The sequence below is a fragment of the Mugil cephalus genome, chromosome 9 (assembly GCF_022458985.1).
Source record: "Mugil cephalus isolate CIBA_MC_2020 chromosome 9, CIBA_Mcephalus_1.1, whole genome shotgun sequence".
Classification (NCBI taxonomy): Eukaryota; Metazoa; Chordata; class Actinopteri; order Mugiliformes; family Mugilidae; genus Mugil; species Mugil cephalus.
Genome location: NC_061778.1, coordinates 24081862 through 24104188, shown reverse-complemented (window position 1 = coordinate 24104188; position 22327 = coordinate 24081862). Strand labels below are relative to the sequence as shown.

Here is a 22327-nt window from a genome sequence, read left to right as displayed (position 1 = left end):
CATCTTGTCAGTAGGAAGCAGCTACACCGAACACTTCCTCATTACTGTCTGGAAGCCGCACCCACACCGACGTGGACCAGTGAGTTCTATGAAGTGACTTGGCAAAGTTAAGAGCTACATTAATTCATTATTCACTCTGAATGAAAAATGTGATGCTCCACAGACACCATGGACAGAATTGTCCTCAAGGAACTGGCTTTACACAAGGACTTTCCGTGGATAAAGATTGTCCATGAGAAGGACAAATGCACTCTGGACAAGATCCTGAAGAACACCAAAGCACAGAGGCCCCTCGTGTCTTCACGGCCTTGACTGAGGCTGTCTGTGAAGATGTAATAAATGTTTCATCAGATGTACTCTTGATTCATTTAAGTTTGTAATTATACCCATTAAAAATAATCGAAATAGGCTTTTCCTCTAATTGTCTACTCAACAGTCTAAAAATGTGTCTGGAGCAGTTTTTATTTAAAATGCAAAAATTTGCAAACAAATTTTACAAGTTTGGATTATCGCCACTGTCTTAATACATTTGTCATTTTCTCCTCAAAGCTTAAGCTTAAGCTTAAGTAAAAAGGTGGCAAGTAGAAGTGGACTGATCTGTGCATATCTAAATCTTGAAGAAAAAGCTCTGCATCCAAAAACGTACTGTTTGTAAGGGGATAGAATTTAGGAACAATGAGTTGGTCCATTTTTTTTTATTTCTTTTTAATCCCAGAACTGTGCAAACTTATTTTTAGTAAGCGTAGACAACAAGATGACAAAAATTAAGTTTATCTGATTAAACACCATGTTAGAATCTACAGTGTTATAGACTCACCAGCTATTTGCTTTCTTTGCCTGAGTTGAGAGCTATAAAACTAGAATCATGAGCTGAAAGCTTGTTCAACACCCCACAGAGCTGAGAAAGAGAGACGACAAAGTCAGATGACGATTTCCTGTCACTGTGAGTGATCCCTTTCACATTAGTGTCATTCGAGCTGTTGTTTATTTAAAAATATCCTTTGGTAATATAAAAAATTCATTAGTGCAGCTTTAATGAGTCACTAGAGCTGAAAGCTATCAGTGACACATTGACCCAAAAAAGAACCACAAATTTCTAGCACTCTGCTAATTAGATTAGCATTACTCAGCCACTGACCTAAAAAAAGAAGTAACCACAAGGTGCAGCTTTAAAACTGGGCAAAAAAATAATATTGATTTATTGCTTTAACAAGAGAAAACACAGTGGCTTAAAATAACATTAAGAGTTACAGCAATTAGTATCACACTGACTGACGTTATTCTGGTGATAGAAAGTGATAATTTGGACCAAATGTGCAAGAAATATACGCTTACAGGTGCAGCAGTAAGATATCTGAGGTACATGTTGCCTTAGATGTAATCACACTACCAAAATTAAATAGCAGTAGCATTAAGAGGCTGAACTTGTTTTAAAAAAATGTTTTAGAAGGCTTACAGATATTGTAATTTTGACAATCTTATATTATAGTTGAGGTAGCAGTTTTCTTTCCTCATGGACATTGATTGTTAAAATGATCCTGTGTAAAATGGCCTACGTATATTAAGTCAATATAAATATAGATATTTGTGAGTAATGTTTTGCCTGTTAAATTATCGACCAAACAGAATGAATAACAAGCCTAGAAAAACCTAATCAGAGGCACAGCTGCACTTAATATTATTTTCAATTTGTATCTTGGTTTGGTTCTCCACTAGTCATCTATAGCAGTGGACACAGTGGTAGCAGTGACCTCAGTAGCGTTTGTAGCGAGAGAGGCCGAGGTCCCGGTCGAGGATCCATCTCGGGGTTTGGCGCGGGGCCTCATCATCTCCTCCTTGTTGCGTTCCGGTTTGACCAAAAGGACGTAGCACTTGGGCAGGAAGATGCAAGTCAGCAGGCCGAAGCTGGAGGCCAGGATGGCAAAAATCTGGACGGCAACCATGAACTTGCCGCGTGTGCTGAGGTAAGCCGGGACGAAGGAGATCCACACGATGAAGAAGACCAGCATCCCAAAGGTCATGCACTTTGCCTCACTGTAACAGATCAAAGATACAAGTATAATGGACTGGAAGTTTAAAAGAACAACATTAATGCTGCCTGTTTGTGTTTTTATGTATTTGTATCATATATATATGTATGTATATATGTATGTATCATATTTGTATCATATATATGTTAAATTCATATACTGTATATAGGTTCTAGACATAAGCCAGTGTTTGCAGTCATATTTATATAACTTTTGTGGTACCTACCTGAGGTGGTCCTCCAGTTTGCGGGCTATGAAGGCAAAGATGAAGGCCAGCAGAGCCAGCAGGATGTCATAACCAAAGATGCAACAGATGAAGACCACAGAGCCTTCGTCACACTCAAGAATGATCTTTATGTTCTGGGCCGAGGTGTTCTTGACCGGGTACGGAGGCAGGATGATGAGCCACACTGTGCACGCTATAGCCTGAGTGGAAGGAACAATAATGTCAGTAATGTGCAGCTAAAAATACATCCCTCATAAACAAGTGCCTCATCCCCTTACGTGTTGAGCTTTTTCTAGATATCTACCTGTATTAGCGTTGCCACAGCAGCTATTGCCCTCTGCTGGGCACAAGTAATGCGATCTACTTCTGGGTTTGCAGCAGCACCGGCATCATTGTTGTTTGTCGTGTTGGTTACAATGACATCAGGACTTCCGCTGTTCGCTGCTGCTTCGGCTGCTGCCTTTGCAGCTTTGGCAGCTGCTTTGGCTCTGACTCGGGCTGCTTTCAGAGCCTGAGCTCTCAGCATTAGCAATGCTGACTTACCTGCAGTAAAGAAATAAAAGCTTTAAGCTTGTAAAAAAAGTATTATTTCTTTATTGTTAACTGAAACGAGGCACCTAAAAACTAAAGCTCGCGAGAGGGTGTATTAATGGTAGCCCACCCATGATGGAGGAAAGGCAAAGAGCAAAGCCCAGAGCCAAAGCTACTTGGCTGGTCATGCAGCTCCAGTGCTGCGGCTCCCCGAGGAAGACAATGGAACAGAGGAAGGTCACTATCAGCGAGAAGAGAAGCGAAAAAGTCAACAAAGCATCGTTGGCTTTCACCAGAGGGGTGCCAATGTTCACAATGAACACCATCTAGGAAAAAAAGAAGAAAGATAACATTAACTCTGAACAACAGGAGGTCTGCATGCAGGTACGTTTGTTACTGTGTGATTCTAACCCCGACAGCAATGGTGACTAAAGCTCCAAAGGCAGAAATGACGATCAGAGTGATTCCTAAAGGTTCTCCAAAGGCCAGGAACTCAATGATTTTTGGTATACAGGCATCGTGCGCTTCATTGGACCAGTCATCTCCACTGCACAGGATACATTCACGGGCATCTGGCAGTAAGACAACAGCACAGTCACCACCAGCAGTTACAGTACAAAAAGAAGAAGCATTTACCAAATCCAACTTTAAAACAGAACAGTGTTTTACCTCCTAACAGAACACTCATTTTGTTCTTTGTAGGTGTTACATTTCTATTGTTTTTTCTTGATCATCTTAATGAAACTTGTACTGACCTGTTGTGTTGCTGATCTCTCCATCAGCACACGGGATACAGTCGAAGCAGCAGACTGGCTCTCCCTGCCGGATCCCCTTCCTGGTGCCTGGCTGACAGTTCTCGCTGCACACTGATCGAGGAGGCTTTATGCACACAGAAGCACAGCTAACTTTACTTGGACACATATATGAGGCAGTTATTTGTGATCTGAAGCAGCCCGTAGTTAACTGCTGTCTAAATCAATATGCTACTGACCTCCAACACTTCATTGTTCCACACAATGGAGTCATTCATTATGTTCATCCTGTCCTCTGGGGCTGCAGAGGCATTATAGTGCCCCACAGTGACGTAAGAAATCTCCCCGTTGCTATTGACCTGCCAGTTAATGATGTCATAGAAGCCCACCACGTCCCCGTCGTCAAAGTAGAGCTCCTCCAGTGTGTTCGGCACAACGAAACGCACGTTCTTCAGGTAGTACATCAGCTAATGAAGACACAGACGGAAACACATAGATAAAAAATGCATAAAAAATGGCTGCACACATTTTGCATTCACACGTGCTTTTACCTGCCACGGCTCAAACGCGGTGATGTCAGCACAGCTGCCCCCAGTGAAGGGCCCTTTTCCTTTTTCACAGTGCTCCAAGTTGTGCAAGGCGTTGGCCACAGCATACACTGCTTTGTACACACTGTGGGAGACACCTTCATAGTTATCAGTATCGAATATAAATCCTGCTCTGCATATGCACAGTTTCTGTCATGTATGAGTGACACTCTTTAGGTGTTGCTTAAACTAAATCTGTAATATAATGTCAAATAAATTATACAGACTCTCGTAGCGTGATGACATTCCTGGCATCAGTGATAGCCTTAGTGGTCGTCTGAGGCTCAAGAACTGACCTGTAAGTGATTCGTAACTGGGAAACGTCAGAGTAGGTGTTACTGAGCTGCGCCAGAGACTCACTCCCAGTGCACAGCCCAGGAAGAACCGCCCTCACTGCTCTGGATAGTGTGTTGTTAACTTCCGCGGCCCTCTGTCTGGACAGTCTCAGTGCTTTGCCATAGTCCAATGTGCAGTTAAACAACTACGAGACAAAATTAAGTTTACAGAATGTGCATTTTATAGGTGTGTGACACATACATGACAATCATGATATCAAGATGTGTGACTGTATTTCTGTCAAGTAGACATTCTTCCTCATAGACATGTGGGATGAGACCTATAGTACGCAGCAAATTCCTCTGGTTTATTAGTTTAGCTTAAAGGGATAGCTTGTGGGTTCGCATTAAGCATTCAGTCAGTGTATTAGCCACAGCGCATGCAGGTTAGCACAGCCACAGTCTGGAGAAGCAGACATGAGCACAGACGCCAAGCAATGAAATGTTATGGGGTCAGCAGCAAGACATATTTTAACCACCTTAAAAAAATCAATATACGTTTAAGTGGTCGCTATTTTTAGAATATTATCCCCACTCCAATTTTGTGGTCTAGAAATCTTTTCCAACAGGGGAAAGGGGAGTTGTTATAAGATCTATGCTTCTCCCAAGACATCAGACTACATTTGCTGGTACAGCTGCTGGTCTACCGCTGCATCAATGGGCTAGCTTGTTTGTGTATTCGGCTGTGTTAGCTTAGTATTAGGTCTGATCTGAATTAATGCGCTGAAACACCAACGACATACAGAAGTGGAGCAGCAACCAACACTGGTTTTCAAGTTAATAATATGGTTTTTAATGAGAGCAATAAAACAATTATAGTTCTCCATCAGATAAAATGGACAGAAAGGTAAAGCAATCCGAATATTCTAAATGCTGTGTACTTTTTTTTTGGTGTGCTTTGTTGTAAATGCTGACCATATCCACATCAGTTTTTTGTTTGCCTTCTGTGCCGGTACGCCAACCACCATCTACTATATTGTAGGTATAAGTATTACCCCATTTCAAAGAAACCTAGCTATCCCTTTAACTAACGCACCGTTTCCCAGAATTCCTCAGTAAGCTTGTCAGCATAGGGATCCAGATCCAGTAGATGTTCCTGAAGACCAGGAATCTCAGCCCTCTTCACCCCAAATCCCAGAGTACCAGACAGGACTGAGTTCACCTGGAAAATGAAACATGCACAATATCAACCTCAGCTCAAAATCTGCAGCTCTGTTTGGACTGGTTTGAGCACTTGAAACATCTACTATATTCCTCAAGTTCTGTTTAAAGATCAATCGGAGTGCTCACCCCAAGCCGGTTGATGAGGGCGGAGGTGACCCAGGCCTCGCTGGCGATCCAGGTGCGGTTGGTCACATTGTGGCGGAGCAGCTCACCTATGAGAGGACTGAGGTCCACGTCTGATGAGAAGACCACGATGATCTTGGCTGTGGACTCAACTACAGTTTCAACAATACGCTGGATGGCTTCTGGAGAATGCACCTAAAGTTTATGCACAGGAATGAATTGTGAGACATGTGTAGAAAACCAAAATAACGCTGTACTGATCAGAATAACTGTAAACTGGAAGCTGTTCACCTTGGGCAGCGTCTCAGAGAAGGAGATGCAGACTCCAGCTTCTTCCACTTGCTCCTTGAAGTCCTTGATTCCGTATTTGCCATAATCATCATCAGCAGCTATGGTTCCCACCCAGGTCCAGCCAAAGTGTAGCACCATCTGGGCCATGGCTGTAGACTGGTGCTTGTCATTGGGAATGGTCCTTAAGAAGGTGGGGAACTGGAACTTGCTTTCCAGGGCAGAGCATGTTGAACAATAACTGACCTAAAGATGAGAGAGGATCAGCAACTTCTCTTTCTGTTCACATGTTCACATATCTGTGCCTGTCATCATCGAACTTCGTGGCTTTGACCTCTGACCATACCTGTGGGAAATGATAAAGTCCAAGTATCCTGGCTGTGGCAATGGACAGGTCAGAGCCTCCTGCACCTACTAGAGCTGCCAGAGGTGCCCCACTGCCACAGCGGTAGTTGGGTACAGCTTCATCTTGGCCCGTCAGGTAGGTCAGGGTGCCCTCCACGGCCTTGGAGATGGTGAAGCAGGAGTCGTATATGACGTAGCCCAGGTCGGTATTGGGAAGCAAGTCATTCCTTGCGTTAATTTCATTGATGGCAAACAGCATGGTCTGGGTCCAGCGGAAGGTACGGAAATTAAATCTGGAGGCAGTAACGAAGACACGGCATGTTTCTAGAGATTATAGTGTAGTCTCCCAGTTTTGTTTAGAAAGAATGTATGAATTTAGATCATCAGCACAGAATTAGAGTATTTATGATGTTATAAACTAAATTAGGAGTTGACCGAGTTGTTGATTATTGTTTTGTATGCTGTAAAAGCCAGTCTCCTTAATTATACAGCCTACTCTAGCTAATTGGTCCCAGAGGTGCAGCGCTACTCAGATTTGACTTCAATGGTGAAATCATAAAATTGAGATTAAGAAACCTCAGTGGTACTTTGTGTAGTTGGAACATATGATCAAGTTACTCAAGTAACATTAATAATCACTGAAGGACTAAAATATTACATAACCTAACTTATGTAATACAAGATTATCTTTGATTAGTTTAACAACATCCTCATCTCAGAGATGAAAAACAAACACATTCAAGTTGGTTCAACTCACCCCTCACACCCCGATGAGACAGGCACACTCGAAGTGTTGCCATCACTGGAGGCAATCCGCATGTGAACAGGAAACATCCCGCCGATCACGACCTTCTTCTTTTCTACATTCTTGTAGCCGTTCAGGTTGAACTTGGCCTTCAGCTTGCAGGTGGACTCTGCTGAAAGAGATCTGCAAGCGTAGTAAAGGACACATAATCCAAGCAAAAAGCGTCTGATGTCCATGCTACGTGAAAGCAGAGAGCAGTTCGGAGAGCTCTCTCTGCAGCAGACAGCAAAGGAAGCAACGAAGTGTGACAGGTGTCTTATCTGCTCTCGAGGGAGTAGAGCTGCCTGAGGTAGCCTAACAGAATCAGAGGTGCAAGAGTGAAGAGGAGGACCTTGGCTTACACTCACTGGATGGTTGCATATTCATCTCTATTAACTGCGACACATATTCAAGAATAACTTGGTGATTACTTGTTAATTTAAAGACCTATCAAAGCGTCTTATTAACGTCAGTCATCAGTCATTAATGGTGTATACATTGAAGTGTGATCCAAACTGTGGTGGTCCTCCTAATGAAATACGGGACCGCCAGTCATTCACTAACGCACACACTTCTGCCTCAAAGAAATTGAAATTCAAGAAATCCCATCATCTCAGTCTTCCCGTTCTTCCTGTAAATACCAATCAGTTCATTGGCCTGTGCTGGAGATAAACTGCCACAGGCCAGGAGTTAATTGGCAGCTACATGTGGTAACTTGTAAGCAGTATTAGAGCGCTGTGACTGTTCCAAAATGGTGCCTCGTCTCCTGAGTACGAGCTGCTATGTGTTGACAGGTGACTTAACTTGTCTGCACTTGTTTTTTTGTCAGAGGGGAGCAAAGGACACCTGAACCCCCGTCACACGGAGGCGCACCTGCTAGGTAACGAGAACAAACTCAACACAAATAGGCTCTTAATTAGATAAAATGACCTGGTAAACTTCTTTCAATTATATACTTATATATAATATGCTCTTTACATGCGTCACTGTTATTACATGAAAATGCATTACAGAGAAGTTCTCACGCAGAAAGGAGGAGTCTAAAAGGGAAGGAGATTATTTAGATGTATTGCCTGGATTCCTTACATCTTGTGACAATTCAGTCCTCTGCTTGGAAACTTTTGGACCTGGCAATCATTCATTTGGACGTTACTTAGACATTTACCACCCACCTAGAATAGACCAGACACCCCCACCCCGTAGCAACGACACCCCTTGATGGCAGCAGCCATCCACGGCAGGATGCAGCCTGACAGACACACACAAAAACAGTTTATTAACAATTCAAAAAACATGAAGAACAGCATCCTACTGACCAAGTAACTGTGGGATGATCCACAGAGGCCCTCAGGCACCTCAGACACCCTCAGAAGACCCATGCCCACTCTCTGATGAGTCAATTGTTTTGTGGAGACCTACAAAATGTTAGGAAGGTGGTCATATTGTGATGCCTGATTGGTTTATAGAGTAGTTTGGAATTGGAGGCTACTTTCATAGGGCTGACACATGGTTGCTTTCCTGTTATACTTTTTCAGTTTTCAAAGCCGTGATACACCTTCACACGCTGTCTAGGTGAAAAAAAACATGGAATTCACAAAGATGAATAGAAAGAAGTCTAATAATTTCAACTCTCAGCGATTTGACTATAGCATTTTCATTCCAATACATGAATTCTCTGTTGCTGAAGCAGCGAATAACAACCTAAACATGATGCCATGACCACCATGCGTCACTGTGAGTAGTGTTTTTCTGTTGTTGTGAAGTGTAGGTTTCGCACCAAACAGCCCATTTAAATATCTGAGTGAAGAGTTCAATCTTGGTCTTGCCAGACATTTTTCTCATGTATTTTTCAGTCAATAAAACTGTCTTGCTGTAACGCCTCCACATGCCCCAGACAGATGAGTAAGGCAGATAATTGTCACAGCCACAGTTCCTTGTTGTTGCTAGCTCTCTTAAGTGCCACCCTGACCAGTTTTCTCTTTTGTCTTATCATCAGTTTGATCACCGTACTGTTACTTAGTATATCTAATGCTTTGCAATGTTTTTGTTAGCCTCACCTGATAATGCTTTGTAATAGATATCTTCATGATGCTTTTTAAGCTTTTTGTGGCCCATGGTTCTCTTAAGAAAGAACTATGCCGGAAAAATACAAGGAACAGAGTAACTGTATTAACTGTATTGTACAAACACTACAAGTCAAAGTTTGGACACATGTTCTCATTCCGTTCAATGAGAAGGTGTGTCCAACCTTTTGACTGGTAGTTTATACATACCTAGGATAAAAAGGCTTCACTCGTACTTAATTACTATAATTGTCAGGCTTTGCATTATACTAGTTTTTCATTTAATTGGACTTTAGCAGCAAATTATCTGCCTTCTAATTTGTGGGGGATCCCTACCAAGGTGAAAATGTGTTACAGATAGATTTCCTCTGTGATGGTAAAGCAAAAGAAGTTCACCATTACTGAAGTGAGAAGTTTCAACATTGAGATCTTTATTAAAGCTCAGTTTTCCATTGTACAAATGTCATAGTTGAAACTGCATGCGGTGGCTTGGTTTGAGGCACGTTACTAAGGAGAATGAGCACTGTTGACCAAAATTAAAAAAAGAAAGAAAGAAAAAAAACTGACATTGAATTGCATAACTTAATCTTATTGATATTTCAATTAAATCCAACTACAAAATTATATTTCCATTATAACAGTTGTTTTCTATGAAGACATATGCAACATAAAGTACACACGTATAAAAGGCAAAACGGAGGGAGAAACACTAGTAGAGCTTAAGACATGTTAGGAAAACCATTCATTTTGCCACTAAAGGTTAAGAACAGAACAGAGGGATGAGAGGCACCAAAGCAAACTCTGGAGGCATGAGAACCACCACATCCAACGTGAAATGTCTCTAACGGGGTACGATGCACTTTTTAAAACTCAGTTAAACCTGAGCGCTGAATTCATTGAGGTCTAAATTACAAGACTGAGACTAGAGATGGTATTGATGTGAATGTCCTGACAGTACAGTACAGAAAAGACTGAAGCTGTAACGCTTTTTTGTGACACAATTAACTTATGTTAGAGATGGCAAAAGACAGTACTCTCAACTTGACCTTTGACAATACGAAACACACTTATGGTGGTGAAGGTTCCACTGAATGTCTGATTTATGTTGATAAAGCACAGAGGCTTTAAGGGTGAAATAAATGTGCAAAAATATGCCTCAGCACAAGAGGAGCCAAATCATGATGGAGTGACAACAGCAACTGACACAATGTGGTTATAAACTCTACTGTTCTTATAATTTTGTTATTAGGCCTCTTGCCGTTTTATTATTTTTCATAAAAAGCATACATATTGCAGCATGAGGAGAAACAGTGTTAGATCCTCCTTTCTGGAAACATGAGAGTCCAGGTCAGGTCACACACCAAAGAAAAACTAAAGAAAACAAAACAAAAAAAAAAAAACACAACAAAACAGGCACATACAAAGTTACCCCATCACATTGGCCTCCTCCACAGCTCAACATTAGCCACTACACTGAAGCCATCTTGGGTTGACATCCGTCCACCGATGGGCACAAGTCAACAGCTCTCGTCAACAAAAGCTCGGAGAAGCTTTCAATGTAACAAAGTTATAGATCACCACAGCATATTTTACTTTTGGCAAAACAAAAAGCTTCAATTTCGTTGATTGGTCACATAGGCTGCCCGCTCAGTTTTAATTCTGCTCAGCCAGCCTTCGTCGTTGCACAGTATACAGGCAGAAAGTGAAAATGAACGAATAGAGAGGATAGTCTTAAGCTGAAATCCTTCCCACAGTAACGGTAAAACAAAAACATCCGACAAAATAAAAGTAATAATTCAAACCTCTCTTTTGTGTTTTTTTTTTCTTTCCGTAGCACTACTTGTTTTACTCATCGTATAATTCATCCTGAGGCACAACATCAAGTCCACTTACTGAACTTTCACAGCTTCCCGCCACTTGCCTTTAATGGTTGACGTCACGAAAGGAAGCAGCGATTTAACATTTCATCTTATGGAGGAAATACACTGTTGTACATGAATTAAAAAGGACAATATATTATCAACATTAATCAATCCCTATCGCCAAAAATATTAAGACTGGGGTAGAGTGGTGGGAAGAGCAGAGCGGTAGCGCCTTTAACATGCGCCCGTCACAGTACTGTCTGCCTTCCATGGGAATGTTAAAGAGAGGAGAGGGGGGGGGGGGTACAGGAGGAGGGAGGAAAGGGGGGGGCAGAGGAGGAAGGAGAGCGGTTCACCAGCCCTCTTTGATATCTGGTGAGTGTGTTTGTGCATTGTGTGTGAGTGTGTATCCTGCCGGCGTGGTGTTGTGTTGCCTTTTATTCCCACTCTGTGGTGCCGGGCGGTTTGGAGGTCAGGTCATACATGACTCTGGAGATGCCGGGGATCTTCTTGATCTCATTTACCATCTTCAGCACCACCTAGTGAAACACAAAGAAAAAAAAAGAAGAGTCTAAAACACTGAGCTACAGAGGAAAGCTGAGATGCTTCCTCAATAATAATTAGACATTAATAATCCTTAGTTTGCGTCCATGATTATGCCCCTAAGTCTGGCACAATACCAAAAGTAGAGGTTGAATGGTGAATGGTGTTATACCTCCTCTGGGATATGGTTGCCTGGCATGGCAGCGATGCCCGTCATGAAGTCGCTGGTGATAAAGGTTCGGATGACCACAGAGCGCCGGCAGGACGGCTGCTTTTGCAGGGGGTCACGATCAAAGTGCAGAGGGGTTAGAATGACCGGCATCTGGCTGATCTTACCGGAATAGCCTGAAGTTACAAAAGGAAACTTTAATGTTCACAAGTCATTATTCCGGTATGCATCTGAATGGTGAACTGGTAAAAACCATTTACTGAGTCCAGTTACGATGCGTAATTGTGGTCTATCAACTAATTTTTGTTGTGCAAAATGAAATATCTACACACAAAAGAACTGACAGAAAAATACTGAGCTCTGCTGTAGTTGGAATATGTGTAACATACAGATGGACCTGGATGCCACTACATGGCCTTGAGTGTCCCAGTTATAATCGGATTTATAAACTAATTCTGTTTTAGCTTTTGTACACTTAAATGTCTTATTTACATATAAACAGAGATGTGGACAGAGAAAAAAATGATCCTCAAATTTCCTCTTTTAAGTCACATGCTAAGTTGTATAAATAAATACCCATCTTAATCTTAGACAGCGTGCATCTGTAGCAATCCAATCTATTCATTATTGTATTTACTCACGTATTTGTGTGATTTTCTTTAATTCACTTCTTGATGTGATTCAATAAATCTCTGCCACTTGATTTACTTATACACAAAGCAAAACTTCCACTTATTTCATTCATTTCTCTGTGAAGATACTACTTGTCTACAAATCTAAAAATCATTTTTCTTGTCTTTAGTGTTCGAGATTCGTTAAAAGTTCACAGGACCATATGATTCATTTGTAATCCAAAATACTCATGTGTGAAACATCTCCAGAGCACACACTTACCAGACTCTCTAAGAATAGAATGAGCTACAAAGTCTGCCTGTCTGAGCGTGCTCAGAACGCCTGTGGTCAGGAAAGTTGGGGTAATGTCTGTGGGCGGCTCCTTCACATGGGACCCAAATACGTACACAACTCTGTAAAAAGGAGAGACGTGAATGAATGAGTCACACTGATCATTGAGAATATTGAATTTCAACATTTCTGAACAGTGAGGGACCATTACAAATGGTGTGTTACCTATTGATGGTATGGCACATGCGAGGGATGAGTCTGGCCAGGAACATGAGGGATTCCCAGTGTGGAGATTCTTTACTTGTGACGCCGCACACGTAACTGTAAGACCGGCAATCACCCTGAGACAAAGACAAAATTAATTGTGTGTTAAAGGTTTAAGTTTATTTCATTTATATAGCACGTTAAAAGCAAAGAGCATTTGCACCAAAGTGCTTCACATTCAACATGTAAAACACAGATCAACACCAGTGCATCAACATATGAAAAGCTGTGAAAAGTCTTCATAGACTCTCTGTTACTTTCAGCAAAGGCCGTGAAAGCTGTCTGTGTTTGTCTACAGTCTCCTGTCTCACCCACAATTTGAGGTTTAAGCCAATTTTAAACCACTTGGCCTTAAACAGGAAGCATAGGACACACCTACAGAGACACTCTGTCACTGGCTGACTAAATGTTTATGTGAGGAAAGCAGTCACAAGCTTCCCTTTGTAAGCAACACTGAAACTCAGCAAACGGAAAGTGTCTTTTTTGTTTTAAACCATGTTTAATCACTTCAACAGAACTCACTTGTGTTCGGCTAAAGAGAGAAAAGAACAACCAAAAGTCTTTGTGAGGGTGTGTCTTGTGGCTGACCACTAAATTATAGTTCCAACACAATAACAGAAAAACATCTGGTGTCTAGGTCCCACTGCCTCCCAAGACATCTGGATTCTCTACACACTTACGCAGCATCTCAGGTGTCCACAGAAACAAATAAGCTACATCTGGACCAACCTTTAATGTCTTAGTAGGGCTTTGAAGAGTTGAGCAGGACCACTTGAAGGCTACTTTGACTAAAGATTAACACATTTGTGTAGATCAGAGTTGATGAGCAGTTTGAAAGAAATGTTTGGTCATTTACCTGGACGCCGACTGTTTTGATGGGCAGCAGGAAGGCATTGAGTGAATGAAGGCTGGTGATCTGCATGAGCTTCTCCTCCTCCTCGTCTGATATGCACGACTTGACTCTCTGCAGCAAGGCGTGGGGCTGGAGAGAGAGAGCGACAAGCAGCTTTGAAATATGGAACTGGAGGAGACTGAAACATATTGAAAACGCAGCTCTAAGTTGTGATTAACTGATCATCAAGAAAACACTTGGTTTCACCATCCGTTTCACTGCTGGCCCAAATTTATTTAGCTAAATCTCACCAATGTCACACCAATATGCATCTTTGAACAACGAGCCAATATTCTTAAGAAGAGTTACTCCTGATATTTGCTTTGACAGTCTTTTATCACAACATATACAGTATAATATCTCAATTAGGACTCTTTTCTCAAGCTATAAAGGTCCTTGCTTTCGCCTCAACTAGACACAAAACGGCTATAAATCATCTGTGTTGTTTGGCTGTTGGTGCAATGCGACCAACCAACCAGCAGAGGCTGCACATTATTAACTCCATAATTAAACCAGACAGCACTAACAGCCACAAATGTCTTCTTATCGTCTGTGTGGGCAGAGCCTCTAGTGTTTAGTTTCTGTTTGGCATGTTTATTACTTAGCTGCTGTGATTCCCGAAAATGAAACAGCATCTGACAAATGAATCTTGTTGCTAATGAAACTACAGGGAGCTACTGATGGATCAATACACAGCTCCATGCACTGCTTCCATTCCTACAGTACTTTAATGAGCAGAACGCTGTGTCGCTTGTAGCAATATGTTGTTATAATCTCTTAGTTGTCTGTCTGAATCTGTGTACTAGCTAACTGATGTCAGAAGATCTAGTGTCAGCTGTACCTCTGGGTGTTTTTTAGGAATAACTGATTATATTTAATACTAAAAAAATGTTCTTATTACAGTGCTAACCCTTGCAAACAAAGCAGCAGGTCAGTTTGAAGTATTCATAGGAACCAATCTTGGCAGAAAAACATCAAATGTGCTGGTCTTAAATGGCTGCCATTAGATTAATGCGTGCCATTAGATTTTCATTAGAGTTGATAGATCTGTTATTCACTGACCTTTTTGACACTTGCAGAGAAGTCTGTAATGATTTTGAGGATGTTGTTTGTTTCGGCAAAATCCTTACAGATGTATGGCTCCTCTGCACAGATCACCCTAATGGACAAACCAGGACCTACAGACAAAGAGAGGAGACATGTTTAGCAAGTGGACAGTGAGCGAAATAGGTCAAACACTAAATATCACCATGAACTATATTGATGCCAGTCTAATTGGTCAGACACATTGTGTGTTTTCATGTACTTGCCAGGAAAAGGATGCCGAGAGACTATCTCCTCTGGCAGGCCCAGCTCTCGCCCCAGCGCTCTGACCTCATCTTTATGGAAATCTTTCAGTGGTTCGATTACTTTGCCCTGGAGGATTACAAAGGAGAGGAATCAGCATGGAGACAATGAGGGGGAGTAAGGGACATGCTTGGCTGTTGCATCATTGTGCATTTATATTAAAGCACTGGAACAACAATAGATAATACAGCACATAAGCACCAAGCAGATAGTAATAAGAAGAAATAACATCCTTCACAGAAGCTTCTAGTGTAATAAATATAAATCTTGTGCAACTTTGATAACTTTCCATTAGAAACTACAGCAGGATTGTACAATGCTTTTGCAATGGGTTCTCAGCTTACAACATTAAAACCACTGACAGGAGAAGTAAATAACATTGACCATCTTGTGACAATTCAATGTTCTGCTGGGAATCTTTTTGACCTGACATTCATCCATGTGGATGATGACACTCCTTGATGGCAGCAGCCATCCCCAGCAGGATGCAGACTTACACAGGCTCACACACAAAAACACTTCACAATAACTCAAACAATTGTGAAGAACAGCACAATGTGTTGACCTGGTATAACCTACCTTATGCTTCAAAGAGACTTGATCAAGTTAGTATCTGTGTAATCACGTGCATAAATTAAGACGACATAGAACTTGAAATTCTTGAAAACGTATGCAATACCTCATCTCTGAGTTTGCGGATGAGCTCAGTGTCATTGTGGTGCGTCTTGATGACCTCTGCCTTGCCGCTGGCAAGATGAGAGGCACTTTCTATGAGATCTGGTCTCAAGGTACCCTGGGCCAGGAAAACGTCTTCTGGCTTCAGATTCATCTCTCCAATCACTTCATTTGCCACCTGCCAAGCAGCAAAATGATCAGTGTCAAATACAACATGCTGACGCATAGACACCGTGTAGAATGTTGAGACAGAGTTAATTAAGAAACACGGATAATCTGGAAGGTTAAAATATGTTTTGCCAGCACTCACTTTGACAAATGTGTCTCCAATAATTTTTCTTTTCTCCTCTGGGTTGGTGGTCATGTTCAAGGTCTTGCTGATGCGTTTCCGTGGCGTCCTGTCTTCCTCCGAGATGGGAAGGGTTGTCGTTCCGTTGTAGAAGGTGTGTGCTGCATTTACCACTGCATAGAGAGTAGGGACAGAGGTTAAGAGAATCACAAAATAAAACATTTATTTTCAGACACCTTTTTATCATATACTTTTATATGAAAATACATATAAAAAAAATAATAAACGGCAACATAAAGTACCATTTTCAAATAAATTCCTTTTCTATTTCATTATAAACTCCTATTAGCACTGTCTCTGTGTATCACCGGACTGTGAGGTCTTGCTCCTACCTTTGAGTTTGATTCCGAGCTTGGTGAGGGCCTCCTCCACACTCTGACTCTCCCTCTTCCTCATAAAGCCGTTGTCGATGTGAACAGCTATCACCTGGTCCTGGTTCAGAGCTTTGTTGAGGAGGGCAGTGCAAACTGTTGAGTCCACTCCACCGCTCAGCAGCACCTGAGGATGTCATCAGAAACAATGTCTGAAGTAAAGCTGTGCTCTGCTGGACAAGGACCAAACATGTGTATCTGTGTACAGTTGTGTAAATCAACTGTATCTGTGTAGTTTGTGTTTATTTTAGCTTTTTGTTTTATCAGCCATTCGCATGCAGTTTTATCTGGTCGTGGGTTGGAAAATAGTCTAAGGATGAGATGAACACAACGGTTTTTCTCTAAATAAGCAGACTAACAGCTTCTGGAAATCATCCAAAATGTCATACTAGCTGCATGAACAAGCCCTAGCAGAGAAGAGTGTAGTAACACATAGTGACAAATGTGTCCCACAGATTGTATTTTAGGAAGAAAAAAAAAAAAAAACAGTATAAAGCCTGTTTTCCACACTCTTTATTGCCTTTACATTCCCCGGAGATGAAGCCCAGTTTGAAGCTGCTCAGGGAGTCGACAATCTCTTTCCAGATAGAGCAGGGTTTAATTTGAGAGTTTAATTGGTTCTACTTAACTTCCCACTACTGCTGCGGTCACTGCTTCCTCACACTTCACACTCGGCAGATAAATTGTGCCAAGAAAATGTATTTTCTCTGTCTTTGGAATAAAATGGTTTGGATACTAACACGCACACCTCCAGCACTTACCAGCACTTTAGACTTGTCTACTTTTTCTCTGATCTCATTGATGCAGGTCTGTTGGCGGTTCTGGACAGTGAAGTTACTTGTGCATCCTGCAATCTCAAACAGGAAGTTACGCAGCATCTCCATGCCCCTCTCCGTTAAGTCAACCTCAGGGTGAAACTGTGTCCCGTACAGCTTCTTCTGTTCATTAGCAATCCCTGGTGGGAAGAGGTGATGAGAGGGCCATTAACAGACTATATTAATGTTCAAATAGTGTTGACCACAGTTTGCTTTTCGATTATGTTACTATCTTGTCTGCTGCTCACCAGCAACGATGTTCCCTGACTGGGCCACCACTTTAAAGCCATCAGCAACTTTATCCACACTGTCTCCATGGGTCAGCAGGACCAGCTCCTCCTTCTGAAGGCCTCTGATAAGAAAAACACACACAGGCGTCAGAGGAAGATATGTAGTGTGTGTAGTATATGTACAGTTTTGGAAAGTTATTTGTAAAGACAGTAATAAACCCCTGTAGCCTTCCATATTCACCTCTGCAGTATTTGTGTAACTGCCAGAGGAAATATGTGACTGCTGGTATGCAGTAAATATGGCACAGGGACAAACCAGTAGGGTAGCAGTCACATTATGCACACTGACTGCAACACTTACAAAGATTTTAGGATGATTATAGCGGCTACAGGAAATGAATTTTCTAGCTTTTTTCCATGAACAAAATAGGTGTTGTGTTGTTGTTTTGTGTTTCTGACTGAAAAGCATACAAGGCATCAAATGTGATACAAATGATAAACCTCTAATATACATACAGCTAGGTAAATTTGCGATTGGAAGCTATTATTATTTTCTATTATTTTAGCTGTTCTTCACAAAATACTGAGTTTACAGTCGTATAATAAATATGGGCTTAAAGGACAAAGAATTGTAAATGTGTTTTTGTGTTATTACTGTTTTCAAGGTGGCAGTTGGTTCACTGCCTGTAATAGATTCTAGACAATGTATTAGAAACTAACATTTAACTTATGGATATATTCATTTGTCCAATCACATTTGGGCCAATGAAAATAAGGGACCAGCTACAAAAAAATAGTTCAAAATCACAACAAAAACCACATATGGACCTAACTGTATTTGCCAATAATACAATTATACGCCCTTTCTAGTGATCCATTTCAACTGAGACACAAAGTGTTACAGCACTAGCATCCAAATTCTGATTGCAATGGCTATCCAGCCTTTGTGTGCAACACACACACACACACACACACACACACACACACACACACACACACACACACACACACACACACACACACACACACACACACACAAAGCTTGTGCAATATTAATTAAGGTTAAATTTCAAATCAGTTCACAGAATCTGCACACGCTGATAGGGTGCAGTATATCGAGTAAGAATATGGAGCTACAGTCAGCACATAATGCAGGATAAATGAGCCGAGTTCCACTGTGGGATGATGCTGGCCAATTAAAAACAAAAAACAAAACACTGAAAAGTGAATTTCTCTCTCCACTGCGTGTCCGTCCAGGCTGGTTTAGCACATAGTACGTCTACATTGTCTGTCCACAGCCACAAACTACAAGAATGAAAACAATCACAACCGCAACTGTGTGTATACGATCTACTGACATGTATATATGGCATAAGGACGCATGAAACAAGACTTGTGTTCAGATCATAAAGCACAATACCTGTAAAGGGAGCAAGTGTTGTCCAGCCCAATACTGAACACCCCATCCTCCCTTACACTCTTTCTGTGGACTGTCCCGCCAAAAACTTTATTCATCATCTGAAACATAATCAAACAGCAGATTCAGCACTGAGAAGAAGACTTTACAGTAGTGTAAACTAGCATTAATGTGTGCTTGAAGATGATGGAGAAGTCAAAGCAGATACAGAAAAACTGAACAGCAGTTTGGAGTATAAATAAAGTTCCACTACTACCAACACTACTGACTGTGTAACACTCATGTTTCCTTGCACAAAGGGAATGTGGAAGAAGGCCAATTATAAAAAAAAACTGCCATACCTGCATCCCATAGCAGATCCCAAGGACTGGCTTTCCTATGGTGAATATAGCAGGGTCGAACCAGGGGGCATCTTCTGCATACACAGAGGCTGGACCACCTGAAATAATGATTGCCCTGAGAAGTAGAAGTAGAAAAGAGTGAGGAAAACCAATCAAGTCAAACATGCGTTTTAAAGAACTGTCAATACTTTGATATTGACAGAATTGTGTGACAGGAAACATATGGATCATGTGCTTTTCACTCTCACCTGTAGCCCTGTTCTCTGATGGCGAAGGCCGGGGTCTCTAAGGGGAGGATCTCAGAGCGCACACACAGCTCTCGCACCCGTCTGTCAATCACCTTCCCATACTGGGCTCCTGCATCCAGGATCGCCACAGCCCCCTCACATGACCCATTCTGCTCTGCGCTGCTGATCTCCAGCTGTGGATGTACATTTGTAAAATTAAAAAAAATCATAAATGCTTTCACACACAACTCTCATGAAAGAGAATATAGTCCTAATACTGTTATACAGTTTGTTGAAGGAGGCATAAGGTAACTAATTTATTGTGGACTTCACTGTGTCCCAACTCTGACCTCCAGCAGAAAATGTGACTGATAAGGTCTAAAGTAATTAAGAACATGTGAGCTACAGCACAAAAAGTCAGCCACTCTTGTGAAACGTGCTGCAACCATTAACTTCATCACCAGGATCACATGAGCCCCACAAATTAGTCAATGGTTTTAGTGAGGAGGGCCCTTGTGTCTTGTTTCAAATTTCAGCAGAATAGTTTCTGTCTAGCCAATATGCACGCCCCTGCTTCTTGTTGCTGGTTTAATATACGAATGATTTTTTTTTTTTTTTACTAAATTCAACCCACGAACTACAGAGATGGTAGATGACGGTTAACTAACCTCCTTAGACCACAAAAAGGGTAAACATTGGGCTACAAAAACAGAAACACGATCCCACGTGGTTAGTGGGAACACTTCCGCCGTGGATGCTTGAGACAAGTTGTGTTAAGCTGCAGCCCCCTCAACTTTGATTTATCAACAATTAAGCTCGTAGTGACGGGAGCTGTGGCGGTGTAAACACAGGGAAAATATTCCACCGTTCCACTGCGAACTTTGCCACATCCGCTGGCAGCACATCAGTAGTAACAGTACCCCGGACAGTAATAGTAACCACAAGTCGTCTCTGACTAGCTTGGTGACGACGTTGGCAAACTGACAGTTGTGGTTGTGTAGACTCAAAGTGTATGACAGTGGCGTTGTAAACAAATAAACTGTTTGCCCTAACCTCAATTTCCTTAAACGAACGCAGTGGCCAGTATAATGCAAGGTTTTCACTCGGAGGATTTGTCTTGACTAATTCAGACCGCCCGGCTAACGCTAGCTGACAATTTAGCATGTAGCAAGCTAGCGCCGCGATAGAATAAATGGTTAGCCTGTTAGCATCACGACTAGCTGCCGGCTAGGTTAGCGGAGCAAAGCTAAAACCCACGCGGTGCCTGGAGCCGAGGGGTCTTGGGGAAGAACTACCATGAGAAGAAGGCAACCCAAGCCCGTGGATAGATTGTCAAATGTTTATGCTGTGCTAAATGTCACAAATATAACGTCCTTCTAGTTAGCAGTCACGAGCAACATGTTAATACTGCAACAGGCATACAACCGGGTACTCGTTACTGTTGATAACGTTACATGATAACTAACCCCCCCTCACTCCGATGTACACACAGGCCGAATTAACCGGAGGGTGGGGGAACTACTACAGCAACAAGCCGGGTCTTAACAACAAGTACCGGGGCCGCGGCTTCTCCCCGCTCCACTGACCTTGCTCTCTCCGTTGCACAGAGCCATGGAGGACCTGCCGTGTTGAGGAATGAGCTCTCCCCCCTTCGCCTCGGCGTCCCAGAGAGAGAGAGAGAGAGACAGAGAGAGACAGAGAGAGAGAGAGGGAGAGAGCTACTGTTAGCACGCCGACTACCGTCAGGAAGGAACACCGGACTGTGGAGGATGTCACAGTCTCTCCTCCGGATCGGGAGTAACTTTCACAGGGGGAGCAGCAGACTAAATAAGTGCGTCTGTGTTCGTGGGTGGAGCGCAAAGTTAAGTCGAAAAAAAAGAGAGTGAGGGAGAGTGGCCCCCACGGAGGATGGGCTTAGCGCATTTTCACCCAGCCTCTTGGAACCACAAGGGTTTAAGACCTAGAATTAAAATGTTTGTATTTATTTATATATACTTTATTGAAATCACATAGTATATATAAATATAAATATCGCAATAGGAGATAGGGACCATGGTATAATGTAGGGACTACTTCAAAACCTACTTTTTTTGAGAATATGGCTGTAGTTAATAAAAAACAAAACAAAAAAACAAGCAGTTTTGGATTTCTCAAGTAAATGAGTTATCTGGAAAACAAGTACTTAATCATTTACGGATCAGCCACAACATAAAAACCAGTGACAGGTGAAGTATGGCCAACCTGAGACAATTCAGTGTCCAAACTTTTGGATATGGCATTCATGTGAATGTTACTTAGACATGTGCCACCCACCTACACCAGATCAGACACCCCCCACCCCATAGCAATGACACTCCTTGATGGCAGCAGCCATCCCCAGCAGGATGCAGCCTGACAAAGACACACGAACGAAAACAGTTCAGAAACACCTAATAAAACATGAAAAACAGCACAAGGTCCTGACCTGGCCTCCAAATTCACAAGATCCCAAACTGATCCACAGAGGACCATCCACTGCTCAAGCCACCCACTAAAACCATTCTGTTGCCAGACACCACAAGATACCCTCATTTTCTGATGAGTCACAACTGTTTTGGAGGCACAAGAGAGGCCTAAACAATATTAGGGTGGTCATAATGTTATGCCAGAACGGTTCATTTATTGCCAGCAGTGGTGCAATACAAACAAAGGTAC

The 22327-nt window shown here is 42.0% G+C and overlaps 2 protein-coding genes across 2 annotated transcripts; both read right to left on the bottom strand.

The window, feature by feature from the left end:
- Positions 1-1168: 1168 nt before the first annotated feature.
- LOC125013636 (vomeronasal type-2 receptor 1) lies at positions 1169-7392 on the bottom strand. The gene is made up of 14 exons (XM_047594483.1): positions 7139-7392; positions 6383-6674; positions 6040-6282; positions 5752-5943; positions 5498-5623; positions 4423-4607; positions 4091-4211; positions 3779-4006; positions 3543-3666; positions 3199-3359; positions 2918-3113; positions 2561-2799; positions 2257-2456; positions 1169-2034 (listed from the first exon to the last, which is right to left on the bottom strand). The coding sequence occupies exons 1-14, from the start codon at positions 7360-7362 to the stop codon at positions 1713-1715; spliced, it is 2853 nt and encodes a 950-aa protein (XP_047450439.1). The 5' UTR covers positions 7363-7392; the 3' UTR covers positions 1169-1712.
- Positions 7393-9638: 2246 nt separating this feature from the next.
- On the bottom strand, positions 9639-21473 carry gmps (guanine monophosphate synthase). Its single transcript, XM_047594155.1, has 16 exons — positions 21220-21473; positions 19655-19827; positions 19407-19521; positions 19069-19166; positions 17667-17770; positions 17365-17558; positions 16565-16730; positions 16194-16345; positions 15888-16061; positions 15172-15277; positions 14924-15039; positions 13826-13951; positions 12931-13046; positions 12697-12827; positions 11806-11978; positions 9639-11629 (listed from the first exon to the last, which is right to left on the bottom strand). Exons 1-16 carry the CDS (start codon positions 21244-21246, stop codon positions 11528-11530), a joined length of 2073 nt encoding a protein of 690 aa, XP_047450111.1. The 5' UTR covers positions 21247-21473; the 3' UTR covers positions 9639-11527.
- Between the last annotated feature and the right edge of the window lie 854 nt (positions 21474-22327).

What these genes read in the sequence shown, in the direction of transcription:
- LOC125013636 (XM_047594483.1), bottom strand. Translation starts at nt 7,362, where the DNA reads ATGGACATCAGACGCTTTTTGCTTGGATTATGTGTCCTTTACTACGCT. An exon ending in CCCTCATCAACCGGCTTGGG is followed by an intron (nt 5,624 to 5,751) that starts GTGAGCACTCCG and finishes TTCATTTTCCAG; the next exon opens with GTGAACTCAGTCCTGTCTGG. An exon ending in CCGCGTTTGAGCCGTGGCAG is followed by an intron (nt 4,007 to 4,090) that starts GTAAAAGCACGT and finishes TGTCTTCATTAG; the next exon opens with CTGATGTACTACCTGAAGAA.
- gmps (XM_047594155.1), bottom strand. Translation starts at nt 21,246, where the DNA reads ATGGCTCTGTGCAACGGAGAGAGCAAG. An exon ending in GGATCTGCTATGGGATGCAG is followed by an intron (nt 19,167 to 19,406) that starts GTATGGCAGTTT and finishes ATTATGTTTCAG; the next exon opens with ATGATGAATAAAGTTTTTGG. An exon ending in TCAAAACAGTCGGCGTCCAG is followed by an intron (nt 13,047 to 13,825) that starts GTAAATGACCAA and finishes TCTTTGTCTCAG; the next exon opens with GGTGATTGCCGGTCTTACAG.